Source organism: Hyla sarda, chromosome 5 (assembly GCF_029499605.1).
Source record: "Hyla sarda isolate aHylSar1 chromosome 5, aHylSar1.hap1, whole genome shotgun sequence".
NCBI classification, from domain to species: domain Eukaryota; kingdom Metazoa; phylum Chordata; class Amphibia; order Anura; family Hylidae; genus Hyla; species Hyla sarda.
Window position 1 is genome coordinate 121,489,946 of NC_079193.1, and position 15,933 is coordinate 121,505,878.

The 15,933-nt window shown below is 41.4% G+C and overlaps 1 protein-coding gene across 1 annotated transcript in view; it reads right to left on the minus strand.

Annotated features, from left to right (window-relative positions):
- Positions 1 to 2,104: 2,104 nt before the first annotated feature.
- GASK1A (golgi associated kinase 1A) overlaps positions 2,105 to 15,933 on the minus strand; it is a 142,682-nt gene continuing 128,853 nt past the window's right edge. The window contains exon 5 of the mRNA XM_056520196.1: positions 2,105 to 2,617. Within this exon, the coding sequence (XP_056376171.1) occupies positions 2,413 to 2,617 (205 nt within the window). The 3' untranslated portion in view covers positions 2,105 to 2,412. The remainder of the gene's footprint in view (positions 2,618 to 15,933) is intronic.

Genomic DNA, 15,933 nt, shown 5'->3' on the forward strand with positions numbered 1-15,933 from the left:
TACTTATATGTGTCACCCCTATTAAATTATGGCTCCATAGGTCAAGTGTGGAATGTTGGTTTATGACCAGTTATTGACATTTAAGCCCTTTTAATGGTAATGATGCTAATTTCTTATGCAATATCATCCCCTAACATATGGGTAGTTGACATTACACTGACAGGAAAGGCATTATGGGTGATTTGCTCAATGCATTCTGGGTATTATAGTGATGTCATAGTCATTACCATATGTACATGCCCAACCTACATTCATTGGGGAATTCCAATTTAGGAGGGTGTGTCTAACTAATTAAAATGTCTGGGAAACCAGATGTTAGGGACTGTGAGCTGAACGGTACTGAACTGTATGCTGTAGAGAACACACAAAGACACAGGAAAGAGGTCCAATCAGGTGGGAAAGCTATGTGAGATTTCAGCAGACGGACTGATACCAGACCAATGGCTATCCATGACGATGAGATGAACAGTTCAATTTTCCTAAGAGCCGAAGCTAGGTTCTTACATAAACTTGGTAACTGAATAAAATGGTGTTTCATTTAATTAAGACTAACTGGGATAATGTGGATGGAATTATACCATTTAGATTGGCGAATAAATTAATTAAATTAAATAATTAATTATCTCCATATGGAGATTATAGTTTTAGCATATTGTGAGATTTCATTCTACCTGCAGAAGAATCAAGACTCATAATCTATCAAAGTATTAAATAATTGCTTAGATATTGATAGAATTCCTACTCGCCAAACTAAGTGTTATAAGTATATTTCCCACACAGGAAACTTGCTTTAAGTTCTTCCTCCTAAAATATAGTATAGCGAGATCATAAAACTCTGCTATTTGTCTTAATGTCTTACCAAGATCATGTATAGAAAATAGTCCAGAATGGGGTGGAAGTATATCATAGTTCTTCCATGTTTATATCGTTAGATGGATCTGCTCATTCTTGGAATCATGTGATTTGTAGTTGGTTAGAAGGGGGTGGGGAGTGTATTTAGCATTCCATATTGATGTCTATGATTAGATATTGCCCATCTTAATATCATGAGGTTCCTCTGGATAGAGTGATATGTAACCCTTTTCCTACATTATATTCCTAACCTAGTGGCTTTTGTTTTATTTTAACAAGTTACTTACTACTCACATGTATTGTTCTACTATATGGAGTCAATTAACAAGCTTGTAATGTTTACTTATATCAAATATATCAACTTATATCAAATTGATATTCATTTGCATATATCATTGTGTTTGTTACTCATTTATGTTTATAACCTTATAACCAATACATTTTCATACTTTATAATACCTGTGAATTATTGTATATTGCAAAACTACATCCTTAAAGGGGTATTCCAGGAATTTATTCTTTCAAGAACAGAAGACTCCTTGTCTCCAGTTTGGGTGTGGTTCTGCAGCTCAGTTCCATTGAATGGAATGGAGCCAAGTTGTAATACCACACCCAAAGTGGAGACAAGGAGGGCGCTGTCTTTGAAAGAAAAAAGGCCTGTTTTTTGATTCCTGGAATACCCCTTTAAGCGTTAATGTCATCCCGTCATAAAAAGAACTTGTTGATATCTGAGGAAATAGTCGGACTCAGATGTGAATTGTATTGATTGACTTTGTCTAAGATTCACCAGGTCATAATTTTGATATTTTTAATCATTTTAATAAATTTAAATTTTTCATAATTAATTCATAATTCAGTTATTACCGCACGACAAGTTACAAAATCCTATACGGCCATTAGAAAATCCCATTATAGTCTATGGGATTTTTCTAATAGCCGCTTTAACCCGTTATAGCCTGTTATTAATAACGGACGTTATTTTGTGACGGAACATAATAACGGGAGAAATAGTGCATGCACTATTTCTCCTGTTACTATCTTCTATCACAAAATAACGGCCGGTATTAATAATGGGCTATAACGGGTTAAAACGGCTATTAGAAAAATTCCATAGACTATCATGGGGTTTTCTAATGGCCGTATAGGATTTTGTAACTGCCGTTTTCTGCCGATTTTCAGACGGAACTTCGTATGGATCTTTAAAACTGAGTAATTTTGTAGTGTGAAAGAAGCCTAAGGTGACACTGATGCTTGCCTGTGTTGTAAACTATGGGGGGGATTTATCAAAACCTGTCCAGAGAATAATTTGCTGAGTTGCCCATAGAAACGAATCAGATCGCTCCTTTAATTTTTGAAAAGGCCTCTGAAAAATGAAAGAAGCAATCTGATTGGTTGCTATGGGCAATTCAGCAACTTTTCCTCTGGACGGGGTTTGATAAATCTCCCCCTATAGGTTAAAATGTTTTCTTATTTTTATATTTTACAACAGCTTTCATTTGTCTATTTTTGATGTTTGTATTGCATGACGTTTTTACTTTTCCAGTTCTTAGCAGAATGTCATTATATATGTGGAATAAGTGGTATACTGTGCTTTTCTATGTATTTCAAAAGTATCTGTCCTCTTCTGTCAATGGTTTCAACCATTTTATTCACTCCCTGCAGTCCTCCTTGGCTGTTCCAGAATATATGGTCCATCTCCAGTGATCTTAATAGCATGTTTTGTAAGCATCCGGACCTCAGGACTTGCACCGCAAATTCAGGGAACCTAAAAGAGTACAATAATAAATGTACATATGTGAAGAGGTAAATCTGGCACTGCTCCCATTGTAAGCAATGATTCACCCACACACTGTAGCAAACATTAACGTGAAACACAGTCTATAACAGCTGATGGTAGTACAAAGACAAAAGCAAATCTTAAGATAAAATGGCACTCACTGATTGCTGGTAACTTAACTTACTCTATTGTGAAGGATACATTATTTAGGCACATTGAGGTGATAGCTGTTTTGTCCATTAATGCACTTCTTCTGGCCCCCAGAATCATTTGTGTAGCCCTTTGGGGAAAACAGCTGTCAGTCTCAAATCCCCTATTGCTTGGAGAGATGCCTATTTGTCTGATAATCGACCCTTGGTAATAGGACCCTTACTTTCCTTTCAACATACTCAGGTTTTTCACTCTGCATTTCAGTTGACTATTGGGGTATACAATGTGAAAATGAACACATGTATAAATATACTTTACCTTAACCCCTTCCCGACCCATCATAAACAGGATTAGACACATTCCTGGAACAAAATAACATTAATGCTTATGAAGAAATATAAAATCTCATCCCTTCCCCAATATCGCGCCACACCCCTACCCCTTAATTCCCTGGTTGAACTTGATGGATATATGTCTTTTTTCGACCGTACTAACTATGTAACTATGTAACTATGTACATCATAACCAGGAAGGTTTTCCCGACCTGTGACGTACATGTACGTCATGCAGATACTGGCCGCTACTCATGGCATCCTGCAGCGCCCGGTAAGATGGTGGCTATCACTGATAGCCAGTCATCTTGCCTCGGGACCTAGGGGGGGTTTCGTCCCCCCCATCACAGCGATCGCTCCTATCAGCTAATCAAATCTGACTAGCTGATGGCAGCGTTTCGCATAGAAAAATCCTGAGTAGCGCAGTGTGTGTGTGTCCCGATCAAGGAAGGAAAGAGGACCCATCTGCAGACAGTTGTTTCTGGGTGTTTGCCCCTCGCCAGTACAGAGCAGGGTTTTCTGGCTTGGCTGAGGTAAGAGGCCTGTGACTAGTTAAACTGGGTCAGTATTTTCCTCTGGGAGAGGACACCACTTCTGGTGTAAAACGGAGAGTCAAGTAGGCCATATAGCACTCCGCGGGCTCCTGGGTAAAAAAAAAATATGCAAATCAGCTCATCACACCATCTCAGAACTGATTGGGATTTATGCCAAGCCAGAACTCTCTCCAGAAGAAAAGAGGACCCATCTGCAGACAGCTGTTTCGGGGTGTTTGCTCTTTGTCAGTACAGAGAATGGGTCCTCTAGTGTCAGCAGAGAACACTGTGGTCAGACAGAAAAAAACTCAACTTCCTCTGTAGTTATACAGCAGCTGTACTAGAAGGATTAAGATTTTTTAATAGAAGTCATTTACAAATCTGTTTAACTTTCTGCACCAGTTGATTTGGAAAAAAAATATTTTCCACTGGAGTACCCCTTTAACCCCTTAAGGACTCAGCACATTTTCACTTTAAGGTCTCAGCCCTTTTTTGCAAATCTGACCATTGTCACTTTATGCATTCATAACTCTGGGATGCTTTTACTTTTCATTCTGATTCCGAGACATATTCCACTTTAACATAGTGGTACATTTTCATTGTTACTTGCATCCTTTCTTGGTAAAAAATCCCCAAATTTCATAAAGATTTAGAAAATTTAGCATTTTTCTAACTTTGAAACTCTCTGCTTGTAAGGAAAATGGACAATCCAAATAAATGATATATTGATTCACATATACAATATGTCTACTTTATGTTGGCATCATAAAGTTCACGTTTTTACTTTTTGAGGACAATTTTCATGAAAATTTTAAAATTGCTGCTATACTTTGAAGCCCTCTAGCTTCAAAGTACAGCAGCAATTTTTAAATTTTCATGAAAAAAATTTAATCTGAATTTTTCAGGGACCAGTTTAAGTGTTTCACAGCATTAGCAGTAAGGTGGAGTAGAAAAATCTAAATCTGCATTTTTTACACTAACATGTTCTTGTAGTTAATTTTTACAAGGGGTATAAGGAGAAAAAGCCCCCCAAAATGTGTAACCCAATTTCTCTTGAGTATGGAAATACCTCATATGTTGACGTAAAGTGCTTTGCAGGCTCGCAACATGGCTCAACAGGGAAAGAGCAACTGTGGGATTTTAGAGAGTGAATTTCGCTGTCATGGTTTTTTGGGGCCATATTGCATTTAGGAAGCCCCCATTGTACCAGAACAGCAAAAAAAACTCCACATTGCACACTATTTGGGAATCGACACCACTTAAAGAACGTAACAACACAGGTGTTTGATGACTTTGCATTGAAGTTGGACGTGAAAATTAAAAATTTGTTTTTAACCCCTTAAGGACCCAGCAAATTTTCACTGTAGGACCCGGCCATTTTTTGAACATCTGACCACTTTCACTTTAAGCATTAATAACTCTGGGATGCTTTTACCTTTCATTCTGATTCCGAGATTGTTTTTTCGTGACATATTCTACTTTATGTTAGTGGTAAAATTTTGTTGATACTTGCATCGTTTCTTGGTGAAAAATTCCAAAATTTTATGAAAAAATAGAAAATTTTACATTTTTTTAACTTTGAAGCTCTCTGATTATAAGAAAAATGAATATTCCAAATAAATTATATATTGATTCACATATACAACATGTCTACTTTATGATTGCATCATAAAGTTGACATGTTTTTACTTTTGGAAGACATCAGAGGGCTTCAAAGTATAGCAGCAATTTTCCAATTTTTCCCAAAATTTTCAAAATCGAAATTTTTCAGGGACCAGTTCTGTTTTGAAGTGGATTTGAAGGGCTTTTATATTCGAAATTCCCCCACAAATGACCCCATTATAAAAACTGAACCCCTTGAAGTATTCAAAATGACATTCAAAAGGTTTGTTAACCCTTTAGGTGTTTCACAGGAATAGCAGCAAATTGAAGGAGAAAATTCAAAATCTTCATTTTTTACACTCGCATGTTCTTGTAGACCCATTTTTTGAATTTTTACAAGGGGTAAAAGGAGAGAAATCTTCCTAAAATGTGTAACCCAATTTCTCTCGAGTAAGGAAATACCTCATATGTGTATGTCAAGTGTTCGGCGGGTGCACTAGAGGGCTCAGAAGGTAAAGAGCGACAGAGGTATTTTGGAGAGTTTTTCTGAAATGGTTTTTGGGGGCATGTTGCATTTAGGAAGCCCCTATGGTGTCAGGACAGCAAAAAAAAAAAAAACCCACATGGAATATTATTTTGGAACGTAACAAGGGGTCCAGTGAGCCTTAACACCCCACAGGGGTTTCACGACTTTTCGTTAAAGTTGGATGTGTAAATCATTTTCTTTTTTTTCCCACTAAAATTCTAGTTTTCCCCTCAAATTTTTTTTACAAGGGTTAATAGGAGAAAATGCCCCCCAAAATGTGTAACCCCATCTCTTCTGAGTATGGAAACACCACATATGTGGAGGTAAAGTGCACTGCGGGCGCACTACAATGCTCAGAAGAGAAGGAGTCATATTTTGCTTTTGCAAATCAAATTTTGCTGAAATGGTTTTGGGGGGGGGGGGGCATGTCCCATTTAGGAAGCCCCTATGGTGCCAGGACAGCAAAAAAACAACAACATGGCATACTATTTTGAAAACTACACCCCTCAAGGAACGTAACAAGGGGTACAGTGAGCCTTAACACCCCACAGGTGTTTCACGACTTTTCGTTAAAGTTGGATGTGTAAATGATTTTTTATTATTTTTTCACTAAAATGCTAGTTTCCCCCCAAATTTTTACAAGGGGTAATCGGAGAAAATGCCGACCAAAATTTTTAACCCCATCTCTTCTAAGTATGGAAACATCACATATGTGGATGTCAAGCGCTCTGTTGGCGCACTACAATGCTCAGAAGAGAAGGAGTCATATTTGGCTTTTGCAAATCTAATTTTGCTGAAATGGTTTTGGAGGGGCATGTCCCATTTAGGAAGCCCCTATGGTGCCAGGACAGCAAAAAAAAAACCACATGGCATACTATTTTGGAAACTACACCCCTCAAGGAACGTAACAAGGGGTACAGTGAGCCTTAACACCCCACAGGTGTTTGACGACTTTGGATGTGTAAATGAATAAAAAACATTTTTTTACTAAAATGCTGTTTTTCTCAAAATTTTACATTTTTACAAGGTGTAATAGGAGAAAATGTCCCCCAAAATGTGTAACCTCATCTCTTCTGAGTATGGAAGTACCCCATGTGTGGATGTCAAGGGCTCTGCTGGCGCACTACAATGCTCAGAAGAGAAGGAGTCACATTTTGCTGAAATGGGGGGGCATGTCACATTTAGTGCCAGAACAGCAAAAAAAAAAAAAAAAAAGGAAATACATTTCTTTGGAGTAAGGACATACCTCATATCTGGGCGTAGATCGGCTCTGCTCACTGGTCACGGAGGAACGGGAGGGCAGTCAGGGGCCTGGAGCTTCTAGACAGCTGCCTATGGAGCCAGAACAGTGGGACCCCCCCTAAAGGGGCATTATATGGGGTACACTAACAACTAACAAGGGGTACAGTGGGACATAAAATTATAAAACAGGTTATGTTCATGTTTTTTTATGAAATATTTTTTTTGGGCAATTTAGTGGTTTATGGGGTTAAAATTTGGAATGTACTCTGGACTTGGTACATTGGGGTCAAATTATGGAAAATTTAAATGAAGAGGGAAAATTTAGTACTCCATGAAAGTGTGATACTCCCTGAAGCAGTCCATAATGCAGAGGCCCGGATGATCGGGGCAAGTGTCACACTGAGTGGTGGTGTCCTTCTGTATCCCCCTCCTGTTACACACACTGCATTTTTTCTGGGATCGTCCCTTCTTTCCAGTGTGGGGGACCTCACCTGTAAAGTGTTGGCCTGGGACGATCCTGGCACCTATTACTCCAGTTCCTTGGGATGTCCGGCCTGCTCTTTCCCGGTCAGCAAAGATCAGGACCTTTAGGACTTCTTCTTGGAACTGGAGGTATGTCCCTGTGTTGCCAGCATTCCGGTACAGTACAAAAGAGTTGTACATGGCAACCTGTACCAAGTAGACCAAAACTTTTTTGTACCATACACGTGTTTTCCGCATCTGAGAGATCAACTCCCCCCATATACTGATTGTAGTCCAGAATACAATCAGGCTTGAGGACCGTTGTTGTGGTACCTCGCACAGGGACAGGTGAGCTGCCGTTACCATGAATAGTGGTCAGCATAAGGACATCCCTCTTATCCTTATACTTGACCAGCAACAGGTTTTCATAGGTAAGGGCACGGGACTCACCCTTGGGAATAGGTGTCTGGATCAAATTTAGAGGGAGGCCTCTCTGGTTTTTCCGCACGGTCCCTCAAGCGGACCTGGATCTGGCGGCAAGGGATGTGAAGAGAGGGATGCTGGTATAAAAGTTGTCCACGTACACGTGGTAACCCTTATCCAGTGTGTAGTGAGTGCTTGGTGTAACTATGTATAACGGTGTGTGATTAGTAATCACACACCGTTATGTGAGCAAAAAAAAAACAAACGCTGCGGCCCAAAAAAAAAGGGGGGGGCAAATCGCAGCGCCCTGAACACCTAATAGGGCCCGGGTCATGCTAAAAAAAGATGAGGCGTACTCTTGAGCCCTATTAGGGGGTCGGGGGGGGGGGGTTTATTTTTTAACTTTTTTTTACTTTTTTTTTTACTTTATTTACATGGATTTCCCTACCTTTCCCTCTGGTTGATTCTGTCCCTGATCTAGGGAATCTTCGGGTCTCCTGAGGCGATCCGATGGGGGCAGAGGGGGGGTCCCTGGCTCCTCTTGCAGCTCTGACCGCTGACTGAACCCAGCTAACGGTCAGCGCTGCAGAGGATGCCGTTTAACTCCTCCCCAGCCAATAGCAGCTCTCCTGCGGGGGGGGGGGGGGGGGGGTGGCGAAATCGCCTTGGCTTTTGAAAGAGAATTTTGCTGAAATGGTTTTTGGGGGGCATGTTGCATTTAGCAAGTCCCCAGGGTGCCAGAACACCAAAAAAATAAAACAACACATGGCACATGGGAAACTAAACCCATCAAGGAACGTAACAAGGGGTAAAGTGAGCCTAAACACCTCACAGGTGTTTGACGACTTTTCATTAAAGTTGGACGTGAAAATGAAAAATTTGATTTTTAATACTAAAATGCTAGTGTTACCCAAATTTACCTCTGGGGTAATAGGAAAAAAAGACCTCCAAAATTTGAAGCCCAATTTCTCCCAAGTAAGGAAATACCCCAATGTGGAAGTAAAATGCTCTGCTGGCGCACTACAGGTGTAAGAACAGAAGGCCTAAACCTAGGCCTAAACCTTCATGTGAATACCATGCTTTTCCACACAATGTAAGCATCGGATAGCCAGCTATAATAACTTGTAAGGCTGAAACCTATATATGAATATCATATTCTTCTGTATTTATGTAGCCATCTGATGGCCAGTTTAATGTAGATCCTGGACAATAATCTTAAATATTAGACAGTGTACCTCCAATGTGATCTTGTGCAATGATTATTAAAATCACAGGCTATGAAAGTGTTAAAAGGCTCAGTATGCCTATAAGTGAGTGCGTGTGCGCACTGAGAATATGGTCCCCGGTTTCTGACTGGGCGCATGTGCGGATGCGTACAGTAATACAGCCGAGAATACCCTCCGGAGAACGAAGGATCAAATGGTGACAGCCAACCACAGTAAGTAGGTCCGAATCACGTGATCGCAGGTGATCACGCAAGCACTATCAATATACCGGCAATACGAACATGTGGCGTGTGACGTACACGGATGTTTACATGTCCTCATGGATTGACTGGCCTTGTGATGGGTGAAGTCTATTGGCAGGAGCCAGCTACATGTGGTGGAAGCATGTGATGACATCCAAGGTACTCAATAAAGATTGGGTTGCAGTTTCTCACAGAATCATGGTGGGTTCTGGTTGGTTATGGTCCATAGAATATGAAGCTGAGGATTGGATGAGAGGGCAGTGTTATTTCATTGGTGAGTACAGGAATAAGATCACTCTGGTACCATATAAAAGCAGCACATTTTGGACTAACACTCAATGCTGTCAGTTATATCTCCTTGATAAAGCCACATTTGTGTGAAAAATGTCGGGGTGTCACAGCCTGATCTTTTAAATTACATTTCTAGCATGTCCAGTACAATAGTGTGATCACAGTAGGGTCATAGAGTAACTGAATGGTGTGTTAGCCATATCAGATTCTGCACCTGCGGTGTACAGCAGGGTGTCATTGACATCTCAATACACAGAGTTGTTAAAATTGGATGTACTACCTGGTCATAGTAGTTTTTGAATAAGCCACATATATAAGTGGTAAGTTCCTGGATAGAGTGAGCTTTAACACCACCAAGATTGTGAATGGGGTGATCGAATTGAGGGTGATTTTACACCCCTGATATCCAAACTCTATCTTTGAGTAAGAGTGAGCACTCACGGTGCACACAACAAGGCTCAGAAGTCATAGAGGTCTGTTTGTATTTGAGGCCTATGGAATATCAGTAGCTGACGGTTACATACATTCAGAGGAAAATACAAAAAAGAAACACCCACATGTCCAGGAATTAATGAAGGGTAGCTTTTGCAAATTTTCAATCTATGCTCTGCTTCCTCATTCTGTGAACAACTAACATGTGACTCCGAATTGTCGCCTGGAAATACGACAGAGCTCATGAGCAAAAACTCTTCACATTTGAGGTTGATGCTTCTTACGGACCTAACTGACAGTTACATACATTCAGAGCTAAATACAAGAAAGGAACACCCACATGTGAGCCTATTACAAACAGTACACCCCCTAGGGAAGGTGTATAGGGAAGTGGACATTTGGAACAGACGGGTGTTTCCTACATTTATTTTCCTGGAATGGATGAAATGTAGTTTGGGGAAAATGAAAATTGCAATTTTAATACTGATATGCCAATTATTTTCCCAGAATGATGACCCAGAGTATAGCCAAAAGTAAAAATGATGCCCGCCACAAACCCTATGCTCTGAATCATCATTCTGGGAAATTGATCTGTGTGGCCGTCCATATTCTGTTACCTCTAATGCGCACCCCGCTCAGGTGGGGAGAGAGAGCTGCGCATTTAAGGCAGCTAGCAAACCCCCAATGCTGTTGACTCTGTGTCCCATGACCCATTTTTGGGGGAGAAAAAAAAAAGATATTATTATTGGGGGGGGGGGGGGGTGTTTGGGTTTAAAATTTGGAAGACAATGTACTCTGGACTGGTACATTGGAGTAGAATTTTGGGGAATTAAAAAGGATTAAAAATGTAGTGCTCCATGGAAGTGTGATACTCCCTGAAGCATTCTCTAATGAGGAGGCTCATATGATCGGGGCAAGTGTCACATGTGGTGGTGTCCTTCCGAATCTACCTCCTGTGACACACTCTGCTTTTTTTCTGGGATCACCCCTTCTTTCCAGTGTGGGGGACCTCACCTAGAAAGTGTTGGCCTGGGACGATCCGGAGGCCCACAGTTCCAGAGGTGCTCTGGCCTGCGCTAAATTCAGTGTTACACCACACGTTATACACCTGATGGTGTATTAAAGAAAATAATTTTTTTCCTGAGTAAAAATACGCTTAACAGTGGCCTTATCATTGCAAAGGACCTACATACAAGCAAAGCGTACTATTTAGTACCTGTATTTCTGTTTTATACCACACGTTATACACCTGCCGATGTATTAAAGAAAAAAAAAGGTTTTCCTGTGTAAAAATACGCTTTTTCAGTGGCCTTATCATTGCAAAAGGCCTAAATTCAAGCAAATAGTGTACCATATACCACTTTTTTTATGTCTCTGTGCTAAATTAAGTGTTATACCACATGTTATACACCGGCCGGTGTATTAAAGAAAAAAAAAAGTTTTTCCTGCGTACAAATATGCTTAACAGTGTGCTCATCATTGTGAAGGGCATACATGCAACCAAGTAGTGTACTATTTAGTACCTGTATTTCTGTCTCGGTGCTAAATTCAGTGCTATTCCACACATTAGTATACACTGGCTGGTTTATACAACAAAAAAAGAGTTTTTTTCTGCGTATAAATACGCTTAACAGTGCGCTCATCATTGCAAAGGGCATACATACAACAAAGAAGTGTACTATTTAGTAACTGTTATTCTGTCTAGGGCCTATATACTTTGAAAGGACAGCCGTAAGTAATTGATTGCTGCTGTTCTATACCCTCATAAACGCACTAAGTATGTCAGGCAGGGAAGTGCCAGGACGTGCACAGAGAAGGGGCAGAGGCCTACGTACGTCAGGCAGAGTTGGCAGCAGACTTGGGGCGAGTGGCAGTAGGAGTCGCAGCAATAGGCCTGAGCTCCCGTTAACACCCAGCGGTCGTGTCGTCGACCCATCTCTCCTCGTCAATTGGTTTGCGCACTCATCCCCATCATCACAAGCGACATCTGACAACCCCAGTCAAGAGTCGGTGGGTTCCTCAGACACGAGCTTGCTCTTCTGAGTGTTGCTGTGTAACAGGGGGCGTGAAAGAGGAGTTACAAAAACAGGAGTTTTTGAAAGCAGGAGGTTGAGATCGCTGTGAATGTTAATTTCTGAACCCACAAGGTCTACAAAAAATTTTAAGTGTAATTTTGACTGTCTGTTTTTTCCTATACATTTGTGAAATCCCCATAACTAGATGGCCTCCATGTTGGAAAATGCAGTCCAATGTACATCCTGTTCAATGTATGCAATCCTTGAACAACAGTTTGAGGGTGCATATTGTTGTGCGAGATGTGTGCTAGTTGTCCGTTTGGAAGCCCAGATCCTGCATCTAGAGGGGCGACTGGCAACAATGAGAAGCATTAACAACATGGAGAGGAGTCTAGTGCTCACTGAGCAGGCACTCTCGGGAATAGAGGTGGGGGAGGACAGTGGGACGGAGTTGCAGGACAGTCAGGCAGTTAGCTGGGTTACAGTTAGAAAGAGGGGTAGGGGAAAAAGTGTCAGGGAGGCTAGTCCTGAACTGGCACACCCCAACAAGTTTGCCCGCTTGGCAGATGAGGGGGATGCCATTACAGAGCTAGCAGAACTGCAGCAGGATACCTCCTCTGACCGCCAGGGGGGGTGTCTGCTCCAGTAAGGAGGGAGGGAGGAGTACAGTGTACTAGTGGTGGGGGACTCAATTATTAGGGGGACAGACAGGGCAATCTGTCACAAAGACCGGGATCGCCGAACAGTGTGTTGTCTGCCTGGCGCACTAGTTCGGCACATCGCGGATCGGGTTGACAGGTTGCTGGGCGGGGCTGGAGAGGACCCAGCAGTCATGGTACATATTGGCACCAATGACAAAGTAAGAGGTAGGTGGAGTGTCCTTAAAAATGATTTCAGGGACTTAGGCCGCAAGCTTAAGGCAAGGACCTCCAAGGTAGTATTTTCTGAAATACTACCAGTACCACGAGCCACACCAGAGAGGCAGCGGGAGATCAGGGAGGTAAACAAGTGGCTCAGAAGCTGGTGTAGGAAGGAAGGGTTTGGGTTCATGGAGAACTGGGCGGACTTCGCTGTCGGTTACCGGCTCTACCGTAGGGACGGGCTGCACCTCAATGGGGAGGGTGCAGCTTTGCTTGGGGAGAAGATGGCTAGAAGGGTGGAGGAGTGTTTAAACAAGGAACTTGGGGGGAGGGAACCTACAGCAAAGAGGGGGAAGATAGTGTAGATAGAGAGGTAGGAATTATAAATGTACCTGGGGGTGGAGCGGAGGGAGGGGTTAGAATAGTTAATAGGAATAGGCTTCATAGGAAAATAAAACTTACACCCTTGAATCCCATTAACCCCAATAACATAAAGGATGGAAATGTAAAGTGTATGTTCACAAATGCCAGAAGCCTAGCAAATAAAATGGGGGAGCTTGAGGCCTTGATACTGGAGGAACATATTGATATAGTTGGGGTCACTGAGACATGGCTGGACTCCTCGCATGACTGGGCCGTTAATCTGCAGGGGTGGTGGAGTCTGTCTGTATGTAAGAAGTGGTATGAAAGTCAGTGTGAACGATGCCATAGTGTGTGATGATTTTGAGGAGGTGGAATCACTGTGGGTAGAATTACAAAAGGAGGGAAATACTGAAAAAATTATATTTGGGGTAATCTACAGACCCCCTAATATCACTGAAGAGATAGAAGTTCGGCTTCATAAACAAATAGAGAGGGCCGCCCGGGCAGGTACAGTAGTAATAATGGGAGATTTTAACTATCCAGATATAGATTGGGGTCCGGGGTTGGCTAAAACTATAAAGGGGCGACAATTCCTAAATTTATTGCAGGATAATTTTATGGGCCAGTTTGTGGAGGACCCAACAAGAAGTGATGCCTTGTTGGATCTGATCATCTCCAACAACGCAGAGCTGGTTGGTAATGTAACTGTGCAGGAAAACCTTGGTAATAGCGACCACAATATAGTTACTTTTGACTTAAAATGTAGAAAACAAAGACAGGCAGGGAAGGTAAAAACATATAACTTTAAAAAGGCAAACTTCCCTGGGCTGAGGGCTGCACTACAGGACATAGACTGGGGGGAGGTGTTGTCAAATACTGATACAGAAGGTAAATGGGACATCTTTAAATCAACTCTAAATAACTATACAGCTAAATATATACCAAAGGGGACAAATATAAACGATTAAAACTAAATCCTACATGGCTGACAAATGATGTTAAAAAAGCAATAAACAACAACAAAAATAGCCTTCAAAAAATACAAATCTGATGGGTCAGCGATAACATTTAAACAGTACAAAGAGCTTAATAAAATCTGTAAAAATGTAATCAAAAACAGCAAAAATTCAAAACGAGAGACAGGTGGCCAAAGAAAGCAAAACTAATCCTAAATATTTTTTTAGATGTATAAACGCAAAAAAACCAAGGACAGAGCATGTAGGACCCCTTAATAATGATAATGGGGAGGTTGTCACAGGCGATCAAGAGAAAGCGGAGCTACTGAATGGGTTCTTTAGTTCTGTATACACTATGGAAGAAGGAGCTGACATTGGCCAGGTCAGTGCTGGTAACACATCATGTAATGTACTGAACTGGCTTAATGTAGAGATGGTACAAGGTAAGTTAAGTGATATAAATGTAAGTAAATCTCCAGGGCCGGATGGACTACACCCAAGAGTTCTTAGAGAGGTAAGTTCAGTAATATCTGTACCCCTGTTCATGATATTTAGAGATTCTCTGGTGTCTGGTATTGTGCCAAGGGACTGGCGCAAGGCAAATGTGGTGCCAATCTTCAAAAAGGGCTCTAGGTCTTCCCCAGGAAACTATAGACCGGTAAGTTTAACGTGCATTGTGGGTAAATTGTTTGAAGGGATTACATACAGGATTACATACAGGAATACATAGGGGATAATTGTATTATAAGTGATAACCAGCATGGGTTTACTAAGGATAGAAGTTGTCAAACCAATCTAATTTGCTTTTATGAAGAGGTGAGTAAAAGCCTTGACAGAGGAATGGCTGTGGATATAGTGTTTCTGGATTTTGCTAAAGCATTTGATACTGTCCCTCATAGACGTCTGACAGGTAAGTTAAGACTTTGGGTTTGGAAATTTTAGTTTGTAACTGGATTGAACACTGGCTCATGGATCGTACCCAGAGAGTGGTGGTCGATGATTCGTACTCTGATTGGTCCCCGGTTATTAGTGGTGTACCCCAAGGTTCAGTACTGGGCCCGCTGTTGTTTAATTTATTTATCAATGATATAGAGGATGGTATTAACAGCTCTGTTTCTATCTTTGCAGATGACACCAAGCTTTGTAGCACGGTACAGTCTATAGAGGATGTGCATAAGTTACAGGATGACTTGGATAGACTAAGTGTCTGGGCATCCACTTGGCAAATGAGGTTCAATGTGGATAAATGTAAAGTTATGCATCTGGGTACTAATAACCTGCATGCGTCGTATGTCTTAGGGGGGATTAAACTGGCAGAGTCACTGGTAGAGAAGGATCTGGGTGTACTTGTAGATCACAGACTACAGAATAGCATGCAATGTCAGGCTGCTGCTTCCAAAGCCGGCAGGATATTGTCATGTATCAAAAGAGGCATGGACTCAAGGGACAGGGACATAATACTCCCCCTTTATAAAGCATTGGTACGGCCTCACCTGGAATATGCTGTTCAGTTTTGGGCACCTGTCCATAAAAGGGACACTGCGGAGTTGGAAAGGGTGCAGAGACGCGCGACTAAACTAATATGGAGCATGGATCATCTTAGCTATGAGGAGCGATTAAAGGAGTTACAATTGTTTAGGCTTGAGAAG